The sequence below is a fragment of the Lissotriton helveticus genome, chromosome 10, assembly GCF_964261635.1.
Source record: "Lissotriton helveticus chromosome 10, aLisHel1.1, whole genome shotgun sequence".
Lineage (NCBI taxonomy): Eukaryota > Metazoa > Chordata > Amphibia > Caudata > Salamandridae > Lissotriton > Lissotriton helveticus.
The window spans coordinates 275,873,414-275,897,701 of record NC_136071.1 but is presented as its reverse complement, the minus strand read 5'-3'; the positions used below and the strand labels follow the sequence as shown (position 1 = coordinate 275,897,701).

The window sequence follows — 24,288 nt, the reverse complement described above, 5'->3', positions numbered from 1 at the left end:
TTTTGTCACAGAAACACAATCTTTTTCAGTGACTTTGTTGATTCTTTTTCAGATATAGTTGGGATCAGTGTCTTGGATTTATAGTACCTGTTCTGGTATTGTAAGCCTTTTTCTGCATAGTTTAGTTATTTGCCTTTATACATGGACAGGACTTACCTCTCTGTATAACAGAATATAATTTAGTTGATGCATTAAAGAAACACAGAGCAGAAGAATTGATTTACCAAAGTGAAGTCTGAAGACAATGTAGGGCTTGTGCATCTAAAACAGGCAGGGCATGGGGAAAATGAAAGGTTAGGGGTCTATATGTCTCATCTCAATATATTTTTCTGTCATTACTACTAAAAACAAGCCCTTTTTATATTGACCACTCATACATAGTTCAATTATTCTTTAGGAAGAACCTATGCATTACTGTTCAAGAGTGTTCAGCCTGAAGATGCAGCAGAGATAAAATTTGTTGCTGAAAATGCTGAATCACGAGGAAGTCTCAAAGTTAAAGGTAAGCAAACAACAAAATATTATTTAATCCTAAAGTGTGTTTGCGAAAGGTATATATGCCACCCTGCTTGTTATCTTAGGAACTATGAACCAAGACACTCTATCATTACTAGCTTATTTCCAACCCAGCCCTACTCTCGCTCACCTCTGATCCAGGGTTTCGATGTTTTCAGCGGAAGCCCCACTAGGCAGAGTAGGGAAACGTGAAGAAACCTGAGAGAACCACCAGCAACCTTTTCAGAGCATGGCAGTCTCATAGGAGACTCTTGGACTAGGGTTGTCATCAGGTCCAGGTATCACCACATGGCAAGTGGGAAAACATGAACTGCATTAATGAGGTTCCTCCTCCATGTTCTAAGATAGTTATAGCAGTAAAAAGTGTATGTGATATTTTTATATCAGTGTGGGTTGCTTTGAATGTATATGGTCCCCGATGGTTCGGGCAGATAGTGAAAGCAAAGGCGCAATACAAAGGGAGTTAAGCAAATATAACACCTCCCTGAACCTTCATTAGGGGTGTTTGTTTAAACTGCACTTTTATTAAGACTTTGGTGTGGTCTGTGGTGCAGCCTGAGAAGTATTGGCTAGCCCCTGTTTGCCCACACACAACATGGTGGCCCTGCTGTATCACTATACATCATCAGGTGATTGTGGCTTGCTAAGATCTTGTAGACATCAACTCAGGGCATCCACATCAGCTCGGGGGCTTTCAGCTGAAGTCTGTCCACCACCTACCCACCACCAAAAGGATCCTCTAGAGCAGTGTTGAAGCATACACAACATTGTCGTAGATTGCTGACAGTTAATACCAGCACCAAGCACAAAGGTGAGCATGCTATGACTTGTTATATCAAGATAATTATTTTCAAAACAGAGTACTTTTTCTACATTAATCTCTCAGTCATCTAAAATGTAGCACATTGATTTTCGTAAAATGAGCCAAGGTCTTTGATTAAGCCTCTAGTTTATGAATAGGAAATAAGGGACTGGAGGCATCCCATCTGTGATAGATTTGCTTCAGATCTAATATCATTGCCAAAGCATGATGTGGAACCAGTTCACGTTATTGAAGACCTTCAGTAGGATGACTAGTTAGACCGTGTGACATGAACCGGCCCATCCAACATTGTTCTGACACATATGGTCCTCCCCAACTAAAGTTAAAAAGAGCCACCAAGAAGTATAATTCCAGCAGAATACATAGCTTTTATATTCTGCAGCTGGAAGAAACGTGCTCTGTCCCACTCAAATCATGTGTGGCCTGGTATCTGTGCAATACTATGCCCTTTGTTTAGTTTCTAAAGATATATTTCTGATATGGAGTTTGTTGGATGGGTTTTGTATGTCAGAATCATGACAGACATCCAGCCCGCCTCATTACAAGTGCATTATATTGTGCAGCACTTGTATTAAGGTTCAGGGAATGTCCATCATTTTTGTGATGCATTAACTAGTCCGACTAACTCTAAATGAGGACGAACATGTTTTAGACCTACTTATCTGGGTAAGACTTAAGAGTGGCCATAGACTTTTATAGACTCTAGGACAACCCTCCTATTCTTTTGCTAGGTAGAACTCACAAAGGTATGCCAAGGAATACCTTAAAGGATCCCTTAAAGCCGCCCGCTGTGTTGTCTGGTCAAGTGCTCAAATTGAAAGTGTTTTGAGGCAGAAAGGATTTGTTCCAAAGCAATACAGGTAAACATATGAAGAACATGAAGTTCAAATCATGTTCATAATAAAGTATACATATTACCCAACTACCACAAAACATTCAAACAAAATCAATAAAGTAAACATGAAGAAAAATAAGTGTTACCATTTTAAGTAAAATTTATTGTAGAAACTATTAAGAACCAATGTCATCTTGTGGACTATGAAAAACAAACAGAAAATTACCATCTGTCATTATGGGATTGTTCAGCAAAGACAAGCAATAGCTCAATAGACTTTTAGCCCCCCCCCCCACCCCTTTCTCTTGACGTGGAGTAACGGCCTGTCTCTGTAGGACTTAGGCATTTTTGGAGAATTCAATCTTCAGCAAAGAGAAAGTCTCAGAGTTTTTCTGATGGAGAAAGTAAATAAAGTCTAAAAAGACCAAAACGTTTCTGGTAGCAAGAGATGTGTCTCAATGACTGCTCCTGAGTGCAAGGTCTTTGAGCAGAATAGACCGGCTTTTCTTGATTTATTGTTGCTTTACAAGTACTGCACCAGGGGTGCAAGCTCGGTTGACCAGGCCTCTACAGGAGTGGCTACTGAATCTGGTAGCTCCCAGTGAGGAAGTTTAGGGAAATGGAAAAATGAGACTGTACAAAGGACTCACAAAGTCCTCAGAAAATGTGTCCTTACCAGGCTGGTGCTGGCATGTTTGGGGTTATCTATTTGGACTGCTGTGCCGTTTTTAACAACACTGATTGGAAATCCCCATATCAGGTTTTTTATACTTTCATTCAAGTAATACAGAAAGGAACATTCAGACTCTAGTTTGTCTTGCCCCAGATATACAAGCACAGGCCTTAGAGAAGCTAGGATGTTAGCAACAGTGTGTGACCACTGCAGATCTCTGGAATACGTGTTCTTTCTTGTCTCTAGTCGTGTAAAACCATACTGACTACAGAATATTTTTGGCTCCAAAAGTAGGCAGATAGTCAAACATCATAATGAAGCGTTCTGCTATATCCATGGTGGTAGATTAGGAACCTGGCTTCTGTGATCTGCTGGCAGCTCAGTCCAGAGATGATAGAGAACAACCTTTCTAGGCACCTTCATCCAGGACTGTAGAGATTGTCTTCTTAATCCAATATGTCTGCAAGGATTGTGAGCTCAGCTTGACATTTTTATATAACCCATTTTTGCAGTAGATCTGATTCTGGAACACGTACATCAGTGCTATGGTTTCCTTAAGATGGTCACACTTTCTTTGCCGACAGTGTGACATATTCAGATGTTAAGAAATGTGGGTTGCTGCAGTCCATATCATACATTCTATTTCCCTTCAGTTTCAAGGTCAAATGGGCCTTAATTTCTTGGCAAGTTGATTCACCTGCCCCTGTTCCCGCCCATATCCTCTCTTCCTATAAGGTAAGGCAATGATAGCCCTACCACTTGGGCTAATTAGCACACTAATGTGCCAGACTTAGCTGGGTAGGATAGACACTGCAGGCAGGACTTCCCATTACAACTGTATTAAATACAAAGTGTATCCCCAGACAAGTCTTTTAGCAGTCAATTGGCAGAATTAAAGAAATGCTTACACCCTTTAGTAAAAAATGTATTTAGATTTAAAATCATACCAAACTATTTTAAGAGTTGAAAGATCCATAAAAATATATCTATATTTATGCTTGTAGGGTCTTCCATCATGAAGATCATGATATGGATTAATGAATCCAGAAGATTGTCAAAAGGAAGACCTATAGAAATCATGGTGCCACTTGTGAATATATGGCAATATGAAGGGCATGATGAAGATAGAACAATTTCCTTGTTATATTTTGAAAATGAGCGTGCTGCTTGGTTGTGGGTCTGCGCCTACTTACACAGGAACACATTTATTGGTGCTTTTCTGAAAAATTGTACCCCCGTGTAGGACAGCAGGTCTAACTATCAACAGGCCCCATTCATATTTTTTATGTGATTTGCATGGGATTTTGTCCATTTTAACAGCGCCACATGGGGGTTGCAGTAGACATATAGACCCCAGTCGTTAGAGCTCAGAAAGAATACATTTTGGTGTTGATGTAAGAACGAAGAGACTCCATACATAGAATATCAGAAAAATGAGATGCTGATCGAATACTAGATACTGTTACACCCTTGCTCTTTTCTAACACAGCATTGTGAGTAAGTTTCCATCTAATGGCATGCTTAGATGGCTTAAAATACCATTGAATCAGAGTTTTGCACACCAGCACCATGTGTATATGTGGCTGCATATGTGGCCAACCCTTTTTTTACCATTCCTTTCTTTGCACCAGACATTATGTTCCTGAGTTTGATCCTGTCAAGTTGAGCAATTTCCAATGTGGTGCCAAAGTCTCAGTACCTCTTTGTATCTTTGTCTTTTTCCCCTCTTCTTTCTTCACATCATGTAACGAAGACCACAGTGTTCTGGGTTTAAGCCATGTGAATTACTGCCGATTTGCAGCAGCTGTCCTTCATTATCTTTTGTTTTCTTGCCTGGGCAGTCATCATTATTTACTTGCCTGTCCTCTGTTTTCTGCACTGCCTGGTGTGTAAGTTGAATAATTGTGCACCTATCAGACAGAAGACTTTGGATTTAATCATTGTGAAGAAGATTCATGGGGGTAGGGACATTGGCGTGTACTGGTTTTTGTAGTAAAGCATAGAGTCCACAATTCTTGGTGCATTGTGGTCACCCGAGTGAGCAATAGTGAGTTGGTTCAAGTGACCTCTGAGAAGGTGAAAGAAATTAGGTTGCACATCCATTCCTTTCCTGGTTACTAGAATACCTATTTCAGCCAGATCCAGTTGTCATGGTCCAGACCAGTGGTTCCCAAACGTTTTGGAACCATGGTACAATTTTTAGAATGACAAACCTTTGCAACCCACTTACCTTTAATGGATAAGAGGCAGTGACATTTTTTTTTATCTAATTATTTATAAAACTGTTTTTTACATTTATTATTGAATATCGGAATTAAAAACCTGATTGCTTACATATACCAGGGCTTTCGTGACCCAACAAAAATTAGCTCGGGACCCACCAGTGTTACAAGACCCATAGTTTGGGAAACTCTGGTCCAGACAATGGTTGTGCAGTGTCCCTGAGTAGAGTGCTCTCTTGATATCAGATTGCTTCTGTTCTGAAGACTGTTGCAATGTTGGGCCGAGGGAGGCTCCTTCTCTGGTGCAAATGCCCAAGTAGCTACTGTATTGCACTATCAAGTCAGCCTAACATTCTGGGAGCAAGCTTCCATCCCGGGTGTGGACAAAGGGGTAAAGTCTTAGGGCAAACATTATAAAATAAAATGATGGAGGAAGTGTTGAAACTTTCCAAACACTCATCCCAAGTCACAGATCTGGGTTTAATCCATTGTTATTTTGATGGCCTCGTCACCCCAGTTTGGACCCAGCCATATGCATATCAGTCTTGACTCTGCTCCCCATGGGACCAGTCCTGCCTCAACTGCCAAGCCAGGTCCTACCTGGACCAGAAACAAGGATCTTGGGACTGTTTTTGGGTGATCACCAAAGTCTTAGGTCCTCATTAATGGGGTTTTGGCACGGGGCTGTGCAGCAATTCACCTTGCTGTGCTGCCCTGCATCAAAGTGAAAGGGCAGGAATACATTCCTGTCCTTTGCCCCTATGCTGGCTCCGTTTTGTCAGCCTAGCGCCAAAGCAGGCACCCTTGCACTATGGTGCAAGGGTGCCTGTGCTGTCGGCAGGATTGTTTTTGTTCTGGGAGGCCTTTTCCTCTTTCTATGTGTGCTGCAATTCGGCACACATGGAAAGAGGAAAATAATAGGAGAAATAAGTAATTTCTCCTCCCCTAGGAAGGCATAAAGTTTGGCACTTCCCCCGATTTACATGGTTTTGTAAATCTTGGGAAACGTCAACATCTATGTATGTTGCTTGGGAGCACTCACCACAACGCCCATGGAATGCCTTTCTAGACAGAGTAAGGCTTTGCAGTGATTTGTGCTGCCTTGCCTTATTCCATATCGCTGAGGCCATTCAAAGCCACAAAAAGTGTCTTTCTGCGCGTGACCTCATAAATATGATTTTGTAGTTTGAACTGCCAGAGTGTCACAAGAAGTGACTCTCTGGGGGAGCAAAGGACTCATAAATATGCGCCTTAGTGCGGAGACTTTCAAGAAGAAGTAGACCCTCTATAGCTGATCCAACCAGAACAGTCAGATCTTTCTTTTCACTCTTATACACCCTCTGTGTCCAGCTCCAACACTGTGCATGGGTAGATGAGAGGGATATGACTATCAAAGAATGGGTGACCTTGCAGCATGCAAACCTCACAGAAACCTGCTATCTCAAATATTTAGCCAGTTCAATTTTCCTTTATAGAGAGGCAAAAATATGTGCTGGCATTGCTGAGCCATCTTTCAGGTCCAGCCTACCACTTATTTTGAAGTTTCCCCAACATCTGATGGATTTACATACCCAGGAGTATTTGATCCCCATCCATCTTGCTGATTTAGATTTTGGACAAATAGGAGTTTGCACTGGTCTTCCTAATGCAACTATAGGGCTTCCAGGATTCTAAATTTGGTGGTTACATTCCTGATGTGCTCACCCTTCAAACTGAAACCTAGTTTCCCTTACAGATTCCTAACTCTAAAAAATGTTTTTCTCATCTCCATCACTTTGGCTTGACATGTTAGTGAGGTACACATGTTGTCTGTCCAGCCTCCTTTCTCTTCCTCTTTCCCAGACAACCTTATCCTGCACACTACTTTCCTTGCCGGAGTCACCCCATTTTATGTGGGCCAATCAGTCACCTTGCCGACATTCTACCCCCCTTCTCATGCTCCAAGAGGGAGGAAATGGTACACTGTATGGACCTCATACTGCTTTCGGATTTTATGTTGACAGAACGTGCAAGTTGTGGGTTGATGACCAACCTTACTATGCAATACCAGCTGCAAGAAGGTCAAGGCAATTTACATGCAGCTAATTTCTCACTGGATCATGCTATGCGTTAACATTTCCTAAGCCTTCTCCAAAGAGCATCCAGATGGTATCCTCACCCATTTGACCAGGGGAATAGAAGCATCTTTGGTGTTATCTCTGAGTATTTCAATGTTGGATATTTGCTGTGCCACAAATTGGGCTTCAGTCACACCTGCACCAGACATTACTGTCTTGACTATGAAGTCTGCAAACATGGCCATTTTGTCAGATCTGTTTTCTAGGACTTCTTAGTTTGGCCATCTCTTCTTCTACCGCCTAGTAGGTACTGCTTGGATATTGTTCCAAAAGGTGAGAAATGAGCAAGTAGAAGAATCCAGTAGAAGAAACAGTTATCTTTGGCAATGATCTTTCTATTGGGGAATCCACCTGAAAATTCCTAATCAATCATGCCTGCCTCCCTACTCTGAGGAGTGCTCATGAGAAGGTTAATAAGATCCTAGCCTCAGTGTACCGGGGTAGCACCTCATATGGCTCTATGATGCCATATCTGGTGGTGACCAGAGTGGAACTGCCTGCTGTCAGTGCAGGAGAGCTATTACAGTTTTCCAGAACCAGTGTGGTGCCTGGAGAAGATTCGAGAGGTGAAGAATCTACAGGTAGATAACATATCCACCAGAAAGAGCTTTGCTGAAGGTAAGTGTCTTGTTCTTTGAGAGTTAGTTTCTGAGAAACAAAATAATGACACGCTATCCATATTACATGGCTGATATGCCGTAATTACAGTGTGGATAAAAGTATTCCTGCCAAGGAAGCACTTTTGCCTTTATGACCCCTGCAAAGTTGGTGGGGAGCTGTTAATTGGCCTAGCGGTTCTCCTCTGGTGAGGTTGAGCAAAGCCCTCTGTCACACTGACAGGCAGCTGCGCAGTGAAACTTATCACAACCCCCCAGTTTCTTTGATATTCTCCACAGGCTGCTTAACTCACATGGAAAGTCAACTCAAAGGAGAACAGTTCAGACTTGCTTGACCCACTGGATCAGAAGTAGCTAGATTCAATAATGTATTTTCCCTCGTGCCACCTCAGATCTGGGTATAGACTTTTCTTCCATGCTTTCCTCGTCCTCCATTTTGACATATTCCTGAATGCTACATGTGCATAGGATACAGAGGCACTGATTTACTTCTTCTATTACTCTTCCACTGCCTACCAATGCTTGTGAAGCTCCAGAGACATGAGGATCAGCTTCAGGCTTATAGCCCTTGGGTCTACTAACAATGCTAATTCTAATCCAGTTGCTGGTTCCACATCAATTTGTGGCGTCTATGGCTGTATCTTAATTTTTTTGTGACACTCCAGTGGAATCTCCCCCTTATCTACTTCCCCATAAATGGCCTCCCCTGGCCAGGCACAACTATGTAGTTACTTCTCAGGCTTTGGAAACACTGTCTACTAAGGCTCTGGCACTCAGTTTAGAGGATAAACGCATTTATGCTCAGGTGTTTGCCATAGCTCCACCACCAAAGCCTGACCATGCTACTAAGTGCCAGGTTTGTGACCTTGGCGACAATGGATGAAACTGTTCTTTGAGATAGCAATCTCTAAGTCCATACAATAGTATAATTTGCCTCAAAACAGCCCAGTCTTTATTGCATGTTACCCTCAATACAGGGAACTATTCAAAAGGTAAATGCAATTGTATTTATGTGTAAAACCAAATTTACCTTCCTTATGCCTGTGAGGAATTCCTATCAAGCATAAACCTTTTTACGTGTGCAGAGATCTCTGCCATGAGTGCGGAGTTCACTATACCATAAATACTACTCAAAGGGTGCGAAGTTGGGCTACAAAAGGATATTTAATCGTGAACGTTTGTGATTGCCTACAAACATGGACATTCGTCAGCATTCTCAAACTTCTTCCCCGTTCCACCCTGGAAGCTGTCATATTTTTACTCCAGCAAACAGAACAAGATGATGTACAGAGTGCTGTTACTTTTCTGGGACCGGTTTTTGGGTTTCAACCTTCATCAGCCAGGCAAGCTTGAATCCAGTGGCACAGCGAGCAAAGGACCCATGTCTGGGCATACCCTCGGCCACTTAGGGCGAACATAGCAAACACAATAGGATGATGGACGGAGTGCTGAAACTTTTCAACCAATCACCCCCAGTCACAGATCTGGGTTTAACCCATCCTTATTTTGCTCAATATGCCACCCCAGTTGGGACCTAGCCTTATGCAAATCAGACTTGACCTTGTTCCTCATGGGAACAGTCCAGCCCGAACTGCCAGGCCAGATCCTCCCTGGACTGAACCCAACCATCCTGGGACCGTTTTCGGGGTTTCACCCCTCATCAGGCATGCTAGCTTGAATCCAGTGGCAAAGCAATCAAGGGACCCACATCTGGGCATACCCTTGGCCACTTAGGGCGAACTCAGCAAACACAAGATGATGGAGGGAGTGCTGTAACTTTTCAGCCACTCACCCCAGGTGCAGATCTTGGGGTGAATGTTTGACAATGTTCAACATTCCACCCATCATCTTTTTGCGTTGCATTTTCAACCTATGTGGGAAGGGCATGCCCAGACATGGGTCCTGTACTCGTTACTCCACTGGTTTCAGGCTAGCCTGGCTGATGAGTGGTGATGCCCCAAAAAAAGTCCAGGATGCTTGTTTTACAGTCCAGGGGGGACCCAGCCTGGCATTTCGGGCTGAATTGTTCTAATGGGGAACAGGGTCAATGCTAATTTGCATATGACTGGATCCAAACTGGAATGGCGTGGTGAGCAAAATAACAATTGATTAAACCCAGATCTGTGACTGGGGGTGAATGTTTGACAATGTTCAACATTCCGTCCATCATCTTTTTGTGTTAGATTTTTACTACAGCCTATGACTGCCTTAAAGTCCTCTTCATTGTGGGAAGGGGAATGGCTCTCCTTACAGATTTTGTAGGGGTATAGTGTAAGGGTTCATTTTTCTACTCTCCCTGGTTTCGAGTTCTCTTCTGTGGAGGGTTCTACATTGCAGGATTTGAATCCTGGTGGAATGTCACATTATCTTCCCAGGAGTATGCCTGTTAATCGGCACGGACACAGCTTTACAGGCATACTCCTGGGAACGCTTGGAAATCACAATAAAGGAAAAGTACATGCAGGCAGAGGTGGAGATCCCCAAACATACTTTTTTTAACTTTCTTTGTGATTCTGACCTGCAGTCTTTAGCAGTGATGGCCTCTTCCCTGAAGAACGAAAAATGTTTTTCTTTCACAAGGAGGCCAAAAGCTTTGAGACATATAAAGAGAAAGTGTGCTCTTCGAGTGGTCTCTCCATTATTCAGGCCAATATCTTCATGGACAAGCACCTCCATGTCAATAATCCGAAGGAGTGTTTTGTGTAACCTGGTCAAGTAGACTGCTGAGTAGAAACTGCTGCCATCTATGGGCCTCATCCACTCTTGTAAAGGTTTGTCGTCCATGTGCTATAAGTCGGGACATTATATCAGAGGCCCTAACCGTGACATTGAGTTTGACTGTCTGACAAAGGAGTAGACACTTTGTAGGTATTACTATAACCTGACTTCTTGCAATGTGACACTACAGAAAAACATTTACACTACTTTCTGATAGATACATCTGCCGTGTGGATTCCTCACCTTGTGAATATCCCCCTGCGTCAGCAACGTTCGGAAATTTTCTTCGTAGCACGCCGACGTGGACGACGTCACAGGAGTACGACCTCGCGCGTGACTCCGTCTGACGTCACCGACTCCTTATCAGGCCCACGCCGGCGTGATGACGTCAGTTCCCTTTTTTCCGCGTCTTCGACGCTAACGGTTTTTGGGATCTTCTGCGATACTTTGTATTCTTCTACTATTACAGTGTTGCTGTTTTTCCTTTAATTCTTCTTCTTTCATCGAAGATGTCGTCGAGGAAGACAGGCTTCAAGCAATGTGGGTCTTGCGCTCGAATGATGTCTATCACCGATCCGCATGGCGACTGCTTGTGGTGTCTTGGATCAGACCATGACGTTAAGAACTGTCGGTCTTGTTTTAAAATGAACCCTAAGGCACTACGAGAGCGTGAGGCTAAACTTCTTTTTGCGAAGATAAAAGGAAGAGAGACTGGGAGATCTTCGAGGTCGACATCGAGACGCTCGAAGTCGAGGCAAAAATCTCGTTCGAAGTCGAGGTCGGCGTCGAGGTCGAGATCCAAAGCAAGGTCGAGGTCCGGAGCGAGGTCAAGGTCCAGGGAGAGATCGAGATCTGGATCCAAATCGGCTTTGGGTCACGCTTCGAGCTCCTCGAAGAGGAAGCACAAGAGGAGGAAGCACAGCTCTAGACATCATTCGGGGAAGGAGTCCTCGGATTCGAAGAAGAAGTCTCGTAAGCATCATAAGGACTTCGTTTCTCCTTCTCCTGCTCAGTCTCTCGGATGTTCCCCGGCTCCGGAACAAGAACCGGATCCGATGTCTCAACATTCTTCGGAGCATGAGGAAGAGGAGGAGGTAGTTCCTCAAACTCCAACTCCGATGGAAACTCCTGTGGATCAGGAAGGTCAGAATGAGCCTATGTCGGAACATCCTCCTTCAGATCATCCGGTAGGTTCATACCCTCCTTTTCCTGGTCCTGGACAGGACCCCTCGCATTTCCTTAATGCGATGTTTGGAGTTTACTCCAGAGCAATGTACCCCGCTGGAGCACCTGTTGGTCCCATGGGTCCATTGGCTTACAACTTGGGCATTCCTCAGTCTTACGCCCCAGCTCCATTTGTGCCATTTATGCCGGCGCCTCTTACACCTTGGCTCTGTGCGGCTCCACCGAGGTCTTCGACTCCGCATGCGGCTTCGCCGACTCCGGATCGACCTCGTAGTTTGGATCGAGGTACCACGCCAGTCCGTGAGTCTCGTCTTCCAGTTACCCCAGCTCCTCGCTCGACGTCGGAACCGGCTCCGTCGGAGTCGTTACCGGATCCGTCGACTTCGGTTCGTGTGGAGTGGTCGAGATGCAGGGCTCAGCGTCTCTTGGAAGAGAAAAGGGGTGAAGATTCTGATGTGGAAGAGGGTGAGCTTCTTGATCACGATGATTATTTTGAAGACCTACAGAATGCTAGTGGTCTGGAGTTCTCTCCTGAGTGGGGTTTGCCTTCAGTTTCTGATGCACCATCCAAGGAAGTGGCACCCTATCATGTTGTTATTAGGAAGGGTGCAGATCTTCTCAACTTAACTTTGCCTACTGTTGAGTACAAGCCCAACATCCTTACAGAGGTTTTGCACTCTCCTTCTTCTATTGTTGAACCTACACTGCCGTTCACTGATGCCTTAACTGATCCGATAAAGGAGGTCTGGAAGAGACCATTGACTGCTCCTGCTGTTTCTAGGTCTATTGCAAGACGCTACAGAGTGGCTCCTGGTGACCCTGAATTTCTCTCTTCGCATCCTTCTCCGGAGAGTCTGGTGGTGCAGGCTGCATGTTCTAACAGGTCTGCAGGTTTGTTTCCTCAGGTACCAGCAGACAAAGACTCAAAAAAATTGGATCAGTCTGCAAAGAAGATTTTCTCTTCGGGCAGCATGGCCCTAAAATCCACTAATGCTACTTGCCTTTTGGGTAGATATGTCCATGCACTGATGGATTCTGTGAAGCAATTATCATCTAAGCTTCCAGAGGAGGATAGAAAGAACTTTAATGAAGTGGTCTCCGATACTCAGGCTGCGGCACGCATGGTTATTCAGACTGGCATGGACACAGTTGATTCTGTTGCCAGGATTATGGGCTCTACTGTTGTAACCAGGAGAGCTACATGGCTAAAATCCACGGATTTTTCTGCAGATGTGCAATCCACGTTGCTAGACCTACCTTTTGATGGGACTGGTCTTTTTGGAAAAAAGGTGGATGTCGCACTGGAAAGATTTAAAGATAGCCGGGCTACTGCAAGGTCTTTGGGTCTCCAGATGAGAGGATCGACAACTAGGAAGTTTAGAGGCTTCGGTAGATCTTCTTTTCGTCCCTTCAGGCAGGGCCAACAGCAACAGCAGCAGAACCCTCTGTACAAGTCCTATAGAGGTAGACAGAAGGGTCGTGGACGTGGGCGTCAAGTCTCTTCCTCCTCCACTTCCTCCAATAATGCCCAACCCCCACCCGCATCAGCAAAGCAGCCCTAGATCCACCATTCTGGATCATGTGGGTCCGGTAGGGGGTCGGCTTACTCATTTTCTACGAGATTGGGAATCGGTTACATCAGATCTTTGGGTTCTCAATCTCGTAGAAAATGGGTATGCACTTCCTTTTCAGGAGTTCCCTCCCAATTACCCTCCTTGCCAAGGTTATTGTTCGGAGGACCACCTGCTTCTCCTGCAGGAAGAAGTCCTGGCTCTGTTCCGAAAGGGTGCAATAGAGGTGGTTCCAGAGCAGGAGAGGGATCAGGGATGCTACTCCCGGTATTTCCTGATACCCAAGAAGGATGGCAGGTTTCGACCAATCCTGGATCTCAGGATTTTGAACCTCTATCTCAAACAGGAGAAGTTCAAAATGCTCACCCTTGCTCAGGTTCTTCAAGCGCTGATGGAAGAAGACTGGATGGTGTCGATCGAGTTGCAGGATGCGTACTTTCACATCCCAATCCTGAAGTCGCACAGGAAGTATCTCCGTTTTACGGTGGGATCGCAGCTTTACCAGTTTGCGGTCCTTCCTTTTGGACTTACTACTGCGCCTCGAGTTTTCACCAAGGTGATGGCGGTGGTGGCTGCACATCTCAGAAGGTCGGGGATTCCTGTTTTCCCCTACCTGGACGACTGGCTGATCAAAGCAGAGTCGCCGGAGAAGGTGCTCCATCATCTGCAAGAAACAACTCTGTTGTTACACAGGTTGGGTTTTTCAATAAATGTGCCCAAGTCTCACCTGGTGCCCTCCCAGCGCAACCTGTTCATAGGTGCGGTACTGGACACTACTGTGTGACGTGCATTCCCTCCTCCTTAAAGGATTCGCGACATACAGGAAATGATTCCTTTATTCTACAATGGAGCGGTTGTGCCAGTCCTGAAGGTCCTTCGCCTGCTCGGTCTGATGGCTTCTTGCATTCTGTTGGTCAACCATGCACGCTGGCACATGAGGGCACTCCAGTGGTGCCTCCGCAGGCAGTGGTATCAGCACAACGGAGATCTCAGGGAGTCAGTGAGAATCTCCAGAGAAGCTGCAGCGGATCTATCTTGGTGGGGCGTGGAAGACAATCTGTGTCAAGGAAAGCCTTTCCAACTGCCTCCATCGGTTGCCACAGTGATCACGGATGCATCCACTCTAGGGTGGGGTGCTCATCTGGGGGATCTGGAGGTCAAGGGTCTTTGGTCTCCAGAGGAAAGGTTGCTTCATATCAACCTTCTAGAGTTGCGGGCGATACGTTTGGCGCTCAAGGCCTTCCTCCCTTCCCTTCGCGGTCAGTCAGTTCAAGTCCTGACGGATAACACGACCGCGATGTGGTACATCAACAAACAGGGAGGAGTGGGGTCACAGTGTCTCTGCAGAGAGGCTCTGCGTCTCTGGTCCTGGGTTCAGGACCACCAGATTTGTCTGATGGCAAATCATCTGGCCGGAGTTCTGAACGTTCGTGCAGACGTTCTCAGTCGGCAGTTCTCTGCCGATCACGAGTGGAGGCTTCACCCGGAGGTTGTTCACGACATCTTTCAGATGTGGGGGACTCCTCGGGTGGACCTATTTGCCACTCACGAGAACGCTCATTGCCTGTCATTCTGCAGTCTCCAGTATCCGATGCAAGGAGCTTTGGGCGACGCGTTTCAGTTGAGTTGGGGCTCTCAACTCCTTTACGCATTTCCTCCCATACCTTTGATTCCTCGGGTTCTGAGGAAGATTCGCCAAGACCGGGCCCAAGTCATATTGATCGCCCCGGATTGGCCAAGAAGGGTGTGGTACACAGACCTTTTCCACCTCTCCTCTCACCCGCCGCTCCGTCTCCCTCACAGGGCAGACCTCCTCTCTCAGATGGAGGGGCAAGTTCTACACCCCCACCTCCAGACATTACACCTTCATGCCTGGAGATTGAGCGGGGCAACTTGATTTCTTTTTCTCTCCCTCACGATGTGGTGGATGTCATTCTTTCTGCCAGGCGTGACTCCACTAAGTCCATTTATTCGTATAGGTGGTCTAAATTTGTCTTTGATGCAGGGAGAGGGATGTTGACCCTTTGAGGGCTCATTTGTCTGACATTTTGCAGTTTGCTCTTTCTCTGGCGCAGCAAGGGTTTGCTGTTGCCACAGTCAAGGGGTATCTTTCAGCCTTATCGGCATTTCTCTGTTTGCCGGATCAGCCCTCTCTTTTTAAGTCTCCAGTGGTTTTGAGATTTTTGAAGGGACTCATTAATAAGTTCCCTCCTACTCCTTTTGTGGTTCCTCATTGGGATTTGAATCTTGTGCTGACCTTTTTGATGGGTTCTCCCTTCGAACCTTTGCAAAAGTGTCCCATGAGACTTCTTTCTTTTAAAACGGTTTTCCTCGTTGCAATCACCACGGCAAGGAGGGTAAGTGAGCTTCAGGCTCTTAGTTCCAAGCCCCCATTCCTGTCCATTCATGCTGAAAGGATGGTTCTTAGGACCAGGGCTGCTTTTCTGCCTAAGGTGGTAACTCCCTTCCATCTTGGACAGTCCATTACCCTTCCTACCTTCTATCCTCCCCCTCACCCTTCTAAGGAGGAAGAGAGACTGCATCGCCTGGACCGTAAGAGGGCGGTGTCTTTCTATCTGGACAGAACTAAAGACTTCCGGATGGATGACCAGCTGTTTGTTGGTTTTGCTGGCTGCAAGAAGGGCAGAGCGGTGCACAAGCGCACACTTTCCAGGTGGATAATCCTGTGCATCAAGATTTGCTACTCCTTGGCGGGTAAGGACCCTCCTGAGGGTATTAGAGCACATTCAACTAGAGCAAAGTCTGCAACATCTGCTTTGTCTAGAGGTGTACCTGTTGAGGACATTTGCAGAGCCGCGACTTGGGCCTCCCTCCACACTTTCGCGAAGCGCTACTGCTTGGATACCGAGTTGAGGAGGGATGGCCACTTCGCACGTTCTGTTCTCCAAGATTTCCTGGTATAGCAGAGTGGACACCCTCCTCCGGGAGTTGGGACTGCTGTGGGACTCTATTCTCAAGGTGAGGAATCCACACGGCAGATGTATCTATCAGAAGAACAAGTTACTTACCTTCGGTAACGCTTTTTCTGGTAGATACAATATCTGCCTGTGGATTCCTCACATGCCCACCCGCCTCCCCGTTGTCCACTCTGTTATACCTGGTCTTTATGTATATATGTTTACTGCTATTGTGCTATTTCTACTGCACACTTTGTGTGCGTATTTGATTTGTATGTACTGTGTACACTGTATATTTGCATATTTGCTGTCGTTGGTCCGTCCGTGTGCCTCGAAGGCACGGAAAAAAGGGCGGAACTGACGTCATCACTCCGGCGTGGGCCTGATAAGGAGTCGGTGACGTCAGACGGAGTCACGCGCGAGGTCGTACTCCTGTGACGTCGTCCACGTCGGCGTGCTACGAAGAAAATTTCCGAACGTTGCTGACGCAGGGGGATATTCACAAGGTGAGGAATCCACAGGCAGATATTGTATCTACCAGAAAAAGCGTTACCGAAGGTAAGTAACTTGTTCGTCTCGCACATCCTTAGGAAGCACTTGGGCAAATTTTAAGGGTTTGCTAACATGTGTTGGCTAAAACCTATAACTGAACATTTTTCTGGAAAAAAATCAAAGACAATGACCCTCACACCCTTTTAGAAGATGCTTATTTTAAAAACATTTGCTTGACCTATGAAAATAAAAGTGCTACATCTCAAAATGTTATGAACTCTTTGAATCACTGGATGGTGAGCCCAATTTGAGTTGCGAAGTCAGCAACTACAGAGCAGTTTAGAAAGAGATTGTCTGTAGGCTTGGTTCTTCTCTTCTAGTGAATGCCAAAAAATCTAGTCAGATGCATGGTATGCCTAGTCAAAACTTGCCCATGTCGCTCACCTATAAGTGTAGAGGTAAGCAATATAACAGTGACACTTATTGTAGGTTCTTTTTCTTGCTGTGCTTGCAAATAAATCACAGTTTATTATAGCTTGCTAAATAGTTTATAATGCACTAACATGCAACTGAGTGCTGCCATCAACACTGTTACTCAGAGTGCACACATCCAATGGAAGTTTGCACATATTAAGTTATTAGGTGGAGGACCAGAGTTTGTGCAATTTTTCAAGAGTAGGCAAGTCAGGTTTTACTAGAGGGGCTTTGGAGTCAGAGAATCCACCAGAACTGACAAGGCATAGTTCCTTTGCTATGCTTTGGAAAACAAAGGACTGAGGGAGAAAGCAGAGCATGGTATCTGATGAAATGTAGTTATGTAAATTTGAGTACAGGAAAAGGCGCTCTGTAGAATATGTTGTGAATAAAGCAGAGGGTTTTCAATCGTATTTTTTTCCAATGGCAGCACCTGGATGGTTTCACAAGAGGTCGCTTTAGGAAGGCAGACAGTATCATTTTAAGGGCCCTATTACGATGTCAGTCTGTAAGCCTCTGACCGCTCATCAGAGGCTTACCGACCGACATCGTTGGTTTACATTCCGACCGCTGAATTATAATGTCAGCGGTCAGAGTATAAACCGGCCAATCAAACTGATTGGGTTCTGACGAGCTCAAGGAGCCCGTCGGCCAGTCTGAAGCCACACATAATCCCTAATTGACTGCGTTTTCACCTTTGAATTATGTCCGTTTCCGTCAGCCTTCCCATGTCTGCCTTTCTGACATGGAAAGTCTGTCCAAGAGCAACTTTGGGGGACCCTAGCAGGGCCCCCTTCTCCCCTGGCCTTACGGTTGATGCATTGGGGAGGGATGTGCAAAAACCTCCATTTTGCAATGGGATCTTGTGTTGTAGGCTGTTTTGGACCGCCGAAAAAGCTTCCATTGTAAAATGGAAGTTTGCGACTGCGCTATGTGCTGTCTCATCCTAATTGCGGTTTCAGGACAGCCGGACGGAGTTTGGCTGGTTCAGCATCAACTACGAAGTCGGTTGGAGGGAACTCCAACCGACATCATAATGAGCCCCATAATCTCCTCAAGATGATTGAGATGAACATCCAAAAGGGCTATGTTCAGGATTTATGTTTATGTTTATGATTTGTAAAGCATATGGCTGCCCAGGGGCTTACCCGTGCTGGTGGAGAGTACTGAACAGGGTAACTATGCCGATAAGAGTTTACTGGGGAAATAACCATGTCTTTAGTTTTTTCCTAAAAGTGAGTTCCTCTCCCAACAGTTTCATTCTGAGGGACAGGCCATTCCACAGCTTTGAAATCAGATGTGCAAATGATCTTCTGCTCCAAGTCTAAGCAAGAGCTCATGCAGTGTTCCAAGCAGCTGGCTATCATGTGATCTGCAGTAGTCATAAAGTAGTAAAGCAAAGAAGAAGGCATTTTTAAGTTGTAAGGAACAGTATGACTACAGATGACACGTCTAGGTGGGTTAAGATTTGTGGTCTTCTAAGACACCTTTGCTACATACAGAAATGGAAAAAGCTGGAAAGTGATCCAAAGAAGGACTAAAGGACTCCTTTCAGTTGTTGACAATTGTTGGCTGAATCAGTTTGTTTTAGCAGGTTTTTTTTAACCGGCAGTGTTTCATTCACAGTGCCGGATTAAACCCTGTGGAGGCCCCTAGGCAGCTGAAATTTTGGGTCTCCCTTCCAAAATTATCTCCCAATACTCAATGCATCAGATATTTTTTCAAACTGACAGCATTCAGAAGATGAACTTTTAAGAGACAACCTGGTATGTGAATCCGATGTCTCTGGTTTATGTATTTTAAGTTGTTGGGGTCTGGGCCCCACCCCCACTCCTAGTGAGCAGGTGTAGAACTTGGGGATGTGGTTAGACTTTAAGCTCGCTTTTGATCACCACACCAGGATGGTGGCCGAGAAGTGTTTCGGAATAATGAAAGACCTTCGGAAGATCTTAGATGTGACCGCCGTAGCCGCCAGGAAAACTCTAGTCCATGCATTGGTAACTTCCCGCCTGGACTATGGGAACACTCTATACCTAGAAGCCAGTGGCAAGAGCGTTCAGAGACTACAATGTATTCAGAACGCGGTGGCCCCCCTTGTCCTGATGCTCCCTAGTAGAGCCTCCTCCAAGAATGCCCGAACTGCCCTACACTGGCTCCCAGTGAAGGAGAGAATTCTCTTTAAGGCCTTGTGTGTCAGTCAATGCATCCTGCAGGGAAAGGGTCCTAGTTACCTACATTGCCTACTGTCCCCCTATACTCCTACCAGGGCCTTGAGGTCACGGGGGTCGGTACAGGTTCAGATCCCAGTAATTAAAAGAATGAGAATGGGGGGTCGATCCTTTCGCTACCTCGCCGCTAAGCATTGGAACTCCCTTTCCCAGGATCTCCGGAGGGAACAATCTGAAAACCTATTCCGTAAAAAGTTAAATACATGGCTCTTCCAGATACAGAATCACTAATTAGCCCGCTCAGTTCTACTGCTACTGACAGGGACGATGGGCCGCAGCGTGGGGACCCACTAGTGAGTGTAACCAGGCGCTTTACAAGCTCCTTTATTAATATTACTAATGGGTACATTACATTAATACAGTATTTTCTCTATAGAGTTTTTAATGTAAAGTGTTTGTTTCATGGAGTTGATTATTTTTTTTCTGTCTATTGGAAACAATATTTAAGAAAGCTTGATTTAATTTTCTATCAAGATCAAATCAATATTATTTTGATCCGTTGTCACAGGGCCCTAAAAGGAGTGGAGCCCATAGGCTGGTGCCTACTTTGCCGATTTGGTCATCCGGTGTTGTTCATTCACATGGTGATGACCAATTGACTATGGCAAGGCAGGTTGGTTAGCTAAGTTCGTTTTACAATTTTCAAACGAAACAACAGTGCGCTAAGTCAAGTATCACTTTACTCGATTTGAGAGTTGCAAATCATAAAAGTACACAAAAACATGGAATTCATTATGACATAAAAAGGAACATGTTAAGATTAGACCGCAGATAAAACATTGCATCTCAAAGACTTACATTTAAATCTCCAGATAAGAACCATGATGAATGAAAGCATACATTCAGAGTGGATAAGAGTTGCAAATATAATAAGGCTGGTCTCACTTGACTAAAGTTAATCGAGAACAAAAGTGCTCCAGTTCAAAGTGTTCCCATTTAGGCACACACATAAACTGCTCCGCTGACTATGGGAGTAATCACAATTTAAGAGCAGAAGCAAAACTGGAAAAAAGTTGTTACAATGTAGCTCATCACTAATTGGGCAATTCACTGTGCGCCTTTGTTCAGTCTAACGAAGAAATATTTCTAATGTTTTTTTGTTTTTTTAGAGTTACCAGTGAAAATCGTGAAGCCCCTGCGAGACAAGATTGCCATAGAGAAGCACAGGGCATTCCTTGAGTGCCAAGTATCACGTGCAAGTGCAGAGGTCAAGTGGTACCGGAAAAACAAAGAAATCACGGCTGACAACAGAATTGAAATAGTGAGCCAGGGGCTGTACAGGAAACTCATCATTAATGAAGTGGAGTTCCAGGACGAGGACACATACACCTGTGATGCTGGTGACGACAAGACGAGTGCTCAACTTTATATTGAAGGTAAAGATTAATTTGCCCCTCATTTAGACCCTTTATCAGACACCTGGTAAAAGGGTATGATTATTTATTTCAGGATTTCTAACCTTTTGACGTCTGTCATTACTGGATTCCGGGGACGCCCACAAAATCATTATTGGTATTTGGGGACTCTCAAGAGTCATTTTTGGAATCTGGGGATCCCGGCTTAAGCAATTTCGATTATTTGAACCGCAAAACAATACACAAGAAACAAGCATTCATAAAACACATTAAAAAAGTTGAAATATTTTATTTAATTCATAAGCAAATGTAATGAAATCAACATTTTAATTTTAATACAAAGTTTGGAGCTTTTCTAAATTCAATTTAAGCCACTTATCATCATTACTATATTCTGCTAGATGCATTTGCACTGCTCCCACGAATTAATCAGAGGATACCAACTTATAGTTTGGCCTTCATTCTCAAATTCCTTTTTTTACAGCACCTTTTTAAAAATTTCAGTTTTTCTTCTTTATCCATATGCACAGCATATTTACATGTTTAGCAGTCGGGGACCTACTGATTATATGTTGCAAACCACCCGGGATCCCCGGCCCACAGGTTAAAAACCGTGGTTTTATTTTATGTACTGCTCTACAGGTTTACTTTGTACATTAATTTGCTATGAACCTTAGCTACAAAATATCCATGCGCTTAATGACAGTTGGCTGGATGCGATATAATTAATCTTTCTTACTCCTGAGCATGTATGATAGACCAAAATGTTTCTTCATTTGCACTCCTATTCACACACCGAACTCTATTTTGTACTCTTTTCTCCATGAAAAATAGTTAAATAAAAAGATGTAAAAAAAATATGACCACATTTCTCAGAAAGCAGCAGATTCTCAAATCAAAGCATAGTACTGACACATTATCTGTAGAGGCAAGTACATGTTATTGCTACAGTAAAATAAGGGCCAAGTTTATAGTTTGGAAGACAGATTGGCAAATGGACTTCACTGCCATATTTATACAGAATTTTCTCCGAAAAGTACGTCTGTCGACACTTTTGGCAAAATTGCATTGCCATCCGTGTCACTTTGCCACTGCAGCATAGTCAGCTTAAAAAAAAAATATATTTATTTATTTATATATATATATATATATATATATATATATATATATATATATATATATATATATATATATATATATATATATATATATATATATATATATATATTTTCCCGAACCTCCTGCACAGCACCGTGAAGAAATGACAAGCCACACCCGCCGGGTAACTTTTCAGAATTTCTTTATTCGGGCACAAAGATATATATATATATATATTACCTACTGGCGACTAGTTAGGACCTAGTTACTATAGGAAAATGGCAACATTATATTCCCAATAACTTTGGCGCCGATTGACGAATCTTCACAGAATTTTCAAAACGAATTCTTTGCTGAGATCAGCTCCTATGTTGAAAGTTCGGGGGTGATTCGTCAAGGGGGGGCTGAGAAAAAAGGGGAGTCCCAAAACGTTTTTTTTCAATGTTCATGTCCTTAGGAAACTTTAGACAAGGCTACAGGTCGAATGGAATTACCCTAAATTTGCGCTGACTTGTGTAGGCCGGACCAGCACATGTGTGTTGTGCTTGCAGGAGGATGCATGCATAGCTACATGTCCAGGGTCACTGCTAACGCTGAGGTGACATGGGAACGTCTGCTGAAGACAGCACACTGTGATGTTGTAGGGCATTAGCTTATCATGCTAACACAATGAGCACACAGACACCCTTTCTCAGATGCAGGTTTGGTGGGCGTTGGTGGTCCTGGGGTTGTTGCGATGAGTCTTGTGACCCTCCTGGGTATTCCTGTATCGTGCTCATTGACTCTATGGCACCTGTGGGTGTTCTGGCGTGTCTCTTCGCTGTGTTTCTTTTCATGCAGCAGGTAGTCGTCCTGTTTACCACTAGAATAAAGCACATGTAAAATTCTTGGTGGTAACGTGGGTTATCGCCGGAATTAATTTTGCATTGTAGTTGTGAAAGTTGTGATGTCATTTGTTCATGTGCAGAGCACTATACGAACTGGGTAGTGTATCCCATTAAGATCCAGCATCTGATGCACTATTTGTAATCAATATAAATACAATGAGATTTCTTCATTGATTTTATGCGTACACTGTAAGTGCAGGGACTACCTCAGTGCAATTCAATATAGGATTTTAGTATTTAGAATAAATCGCAAAGGTGCACCTCGTATCTTTTTGCACGGGAACGGCTACTCTGCATTTCATTATTAGCACTTCAATGCAACTAAAGTTGAGAGGAATCTAATACAGTACTTAGAAGTTAGTGCAAACTGGAGAGATTAATAGTATTCCCGCGATAAGTGTTCTAAAATTTAACATCATGGTGGATACCACCAAATAACAGTACTAGGAACAAGAAAGAGTCACAGCGCAGCAATCAAAAAGGTTTATAATTTCGTTGTCAAACTTTATTTTTTAATAAAGTTATATAAACCATAAACTATTCTAAAATTTTATTTTTTTATTAATATATTTATAAAAAATAAAGCAATAAATAACAATGTACACATATAATAGAAAACAACAAGGTAGAAGATTCCTCTGGGGACCATGGATGTCGACGACAAAGCTTGGAAAATAAAGCACAAAATAAGGACGTGTGTAATGTTCATATGAAAGGACTGAGAGAGAGAAACAGAGATGGAAAAACAAGCCAGAGAGAGAAAGAGAGGGAAGGAAAGAAAGGTTGTGAGAAAGGGAGAAGGGAGAGAGGGATAGAAGGAAAGGAATAAAGAGAGTGAGAGAGAGAGAGAGAGAGAGAGAAGAGAGGGAAGAGAGAGAGTGAGTGTGTGAGATTGTCGCCTCTGCGCATCGATTAGCAAATAATTACTTGGTGCTATCAGAGTGTGCAGCAGTGGGTGGACTGCATGTGCCTGTCAAAACCCTGCCGATCACAGATGTGTAGCAGAGTCCTGAGTCCTGAATGGCGGACACCACATCACATTGTGCGGGCATCTTACAGATGTCGTTGAGTCTTGAATGGTGGAGACGACATTAGCTTCTTCGAGGATCTGATAGATGTCCTTGAGTCGTTTATGGTGGAGACCACTTGAACTTCTGCGTGGCCTGGCATATCTCACAGATGTTGCTGAGCCGTGAGTCGTCAATGGTGGAGAGCACCTTAGGGTTTGGTGCCGCTCAGCTTGTGGAACTCAAGTTAGTGGCATGTGGTGGTAGGCTCCTGATGGCCACATGAATTTGGGGTGGCAGTAACTCTATGTATATGAAGTCCGCGCCAAGGGGATGGTAGGCGGCCGACGGCCATATAGTTGAGGGTGCAACTAACATTATGTGCAAGTTTTTGTGGAGTCTTTATGGTTGAGACCCGTGGACCGTTCGCCAGCTAGTGAGCAACGGCAATAAAGGATGTGACGTTGTCGATCTATTATATTTGCGTGGTCTCAAGGCCTGTGCTGCATGTACCGGATGAGTGTGGTGTGTGTGCAAACCTGTCCTCAGGGA

At 44.3% G+C, this 24,288-nt stretch overlaps 1 protein-coding gene across 1 annotated transcript in view; it reads left to right on the top strand.

Moving 5' to 3' along the window:
* The window catches only part of OBSCN (obscurin, cytoskeletal calmodulin and titin-interacting RhoGEF), a 2,124,484-nt gene that overhangs the window by 460,652 nt on the left and 1,639,544 nt on the right, over positions 1–24,288 (top strand). Inside the window, exons 28-29 of the mRNA XM_078665296.1 lie at positions 398–502; positions 20,499–20,765. Coding sequence (XP_078521422.1) covers positions 398–502; positions 20,499–20,765 — 372 coding nt within the window. The remainder of the gene's footprint in view (positions 1–397; positions 503–20,498; positions 20,766–24,288) is intronic.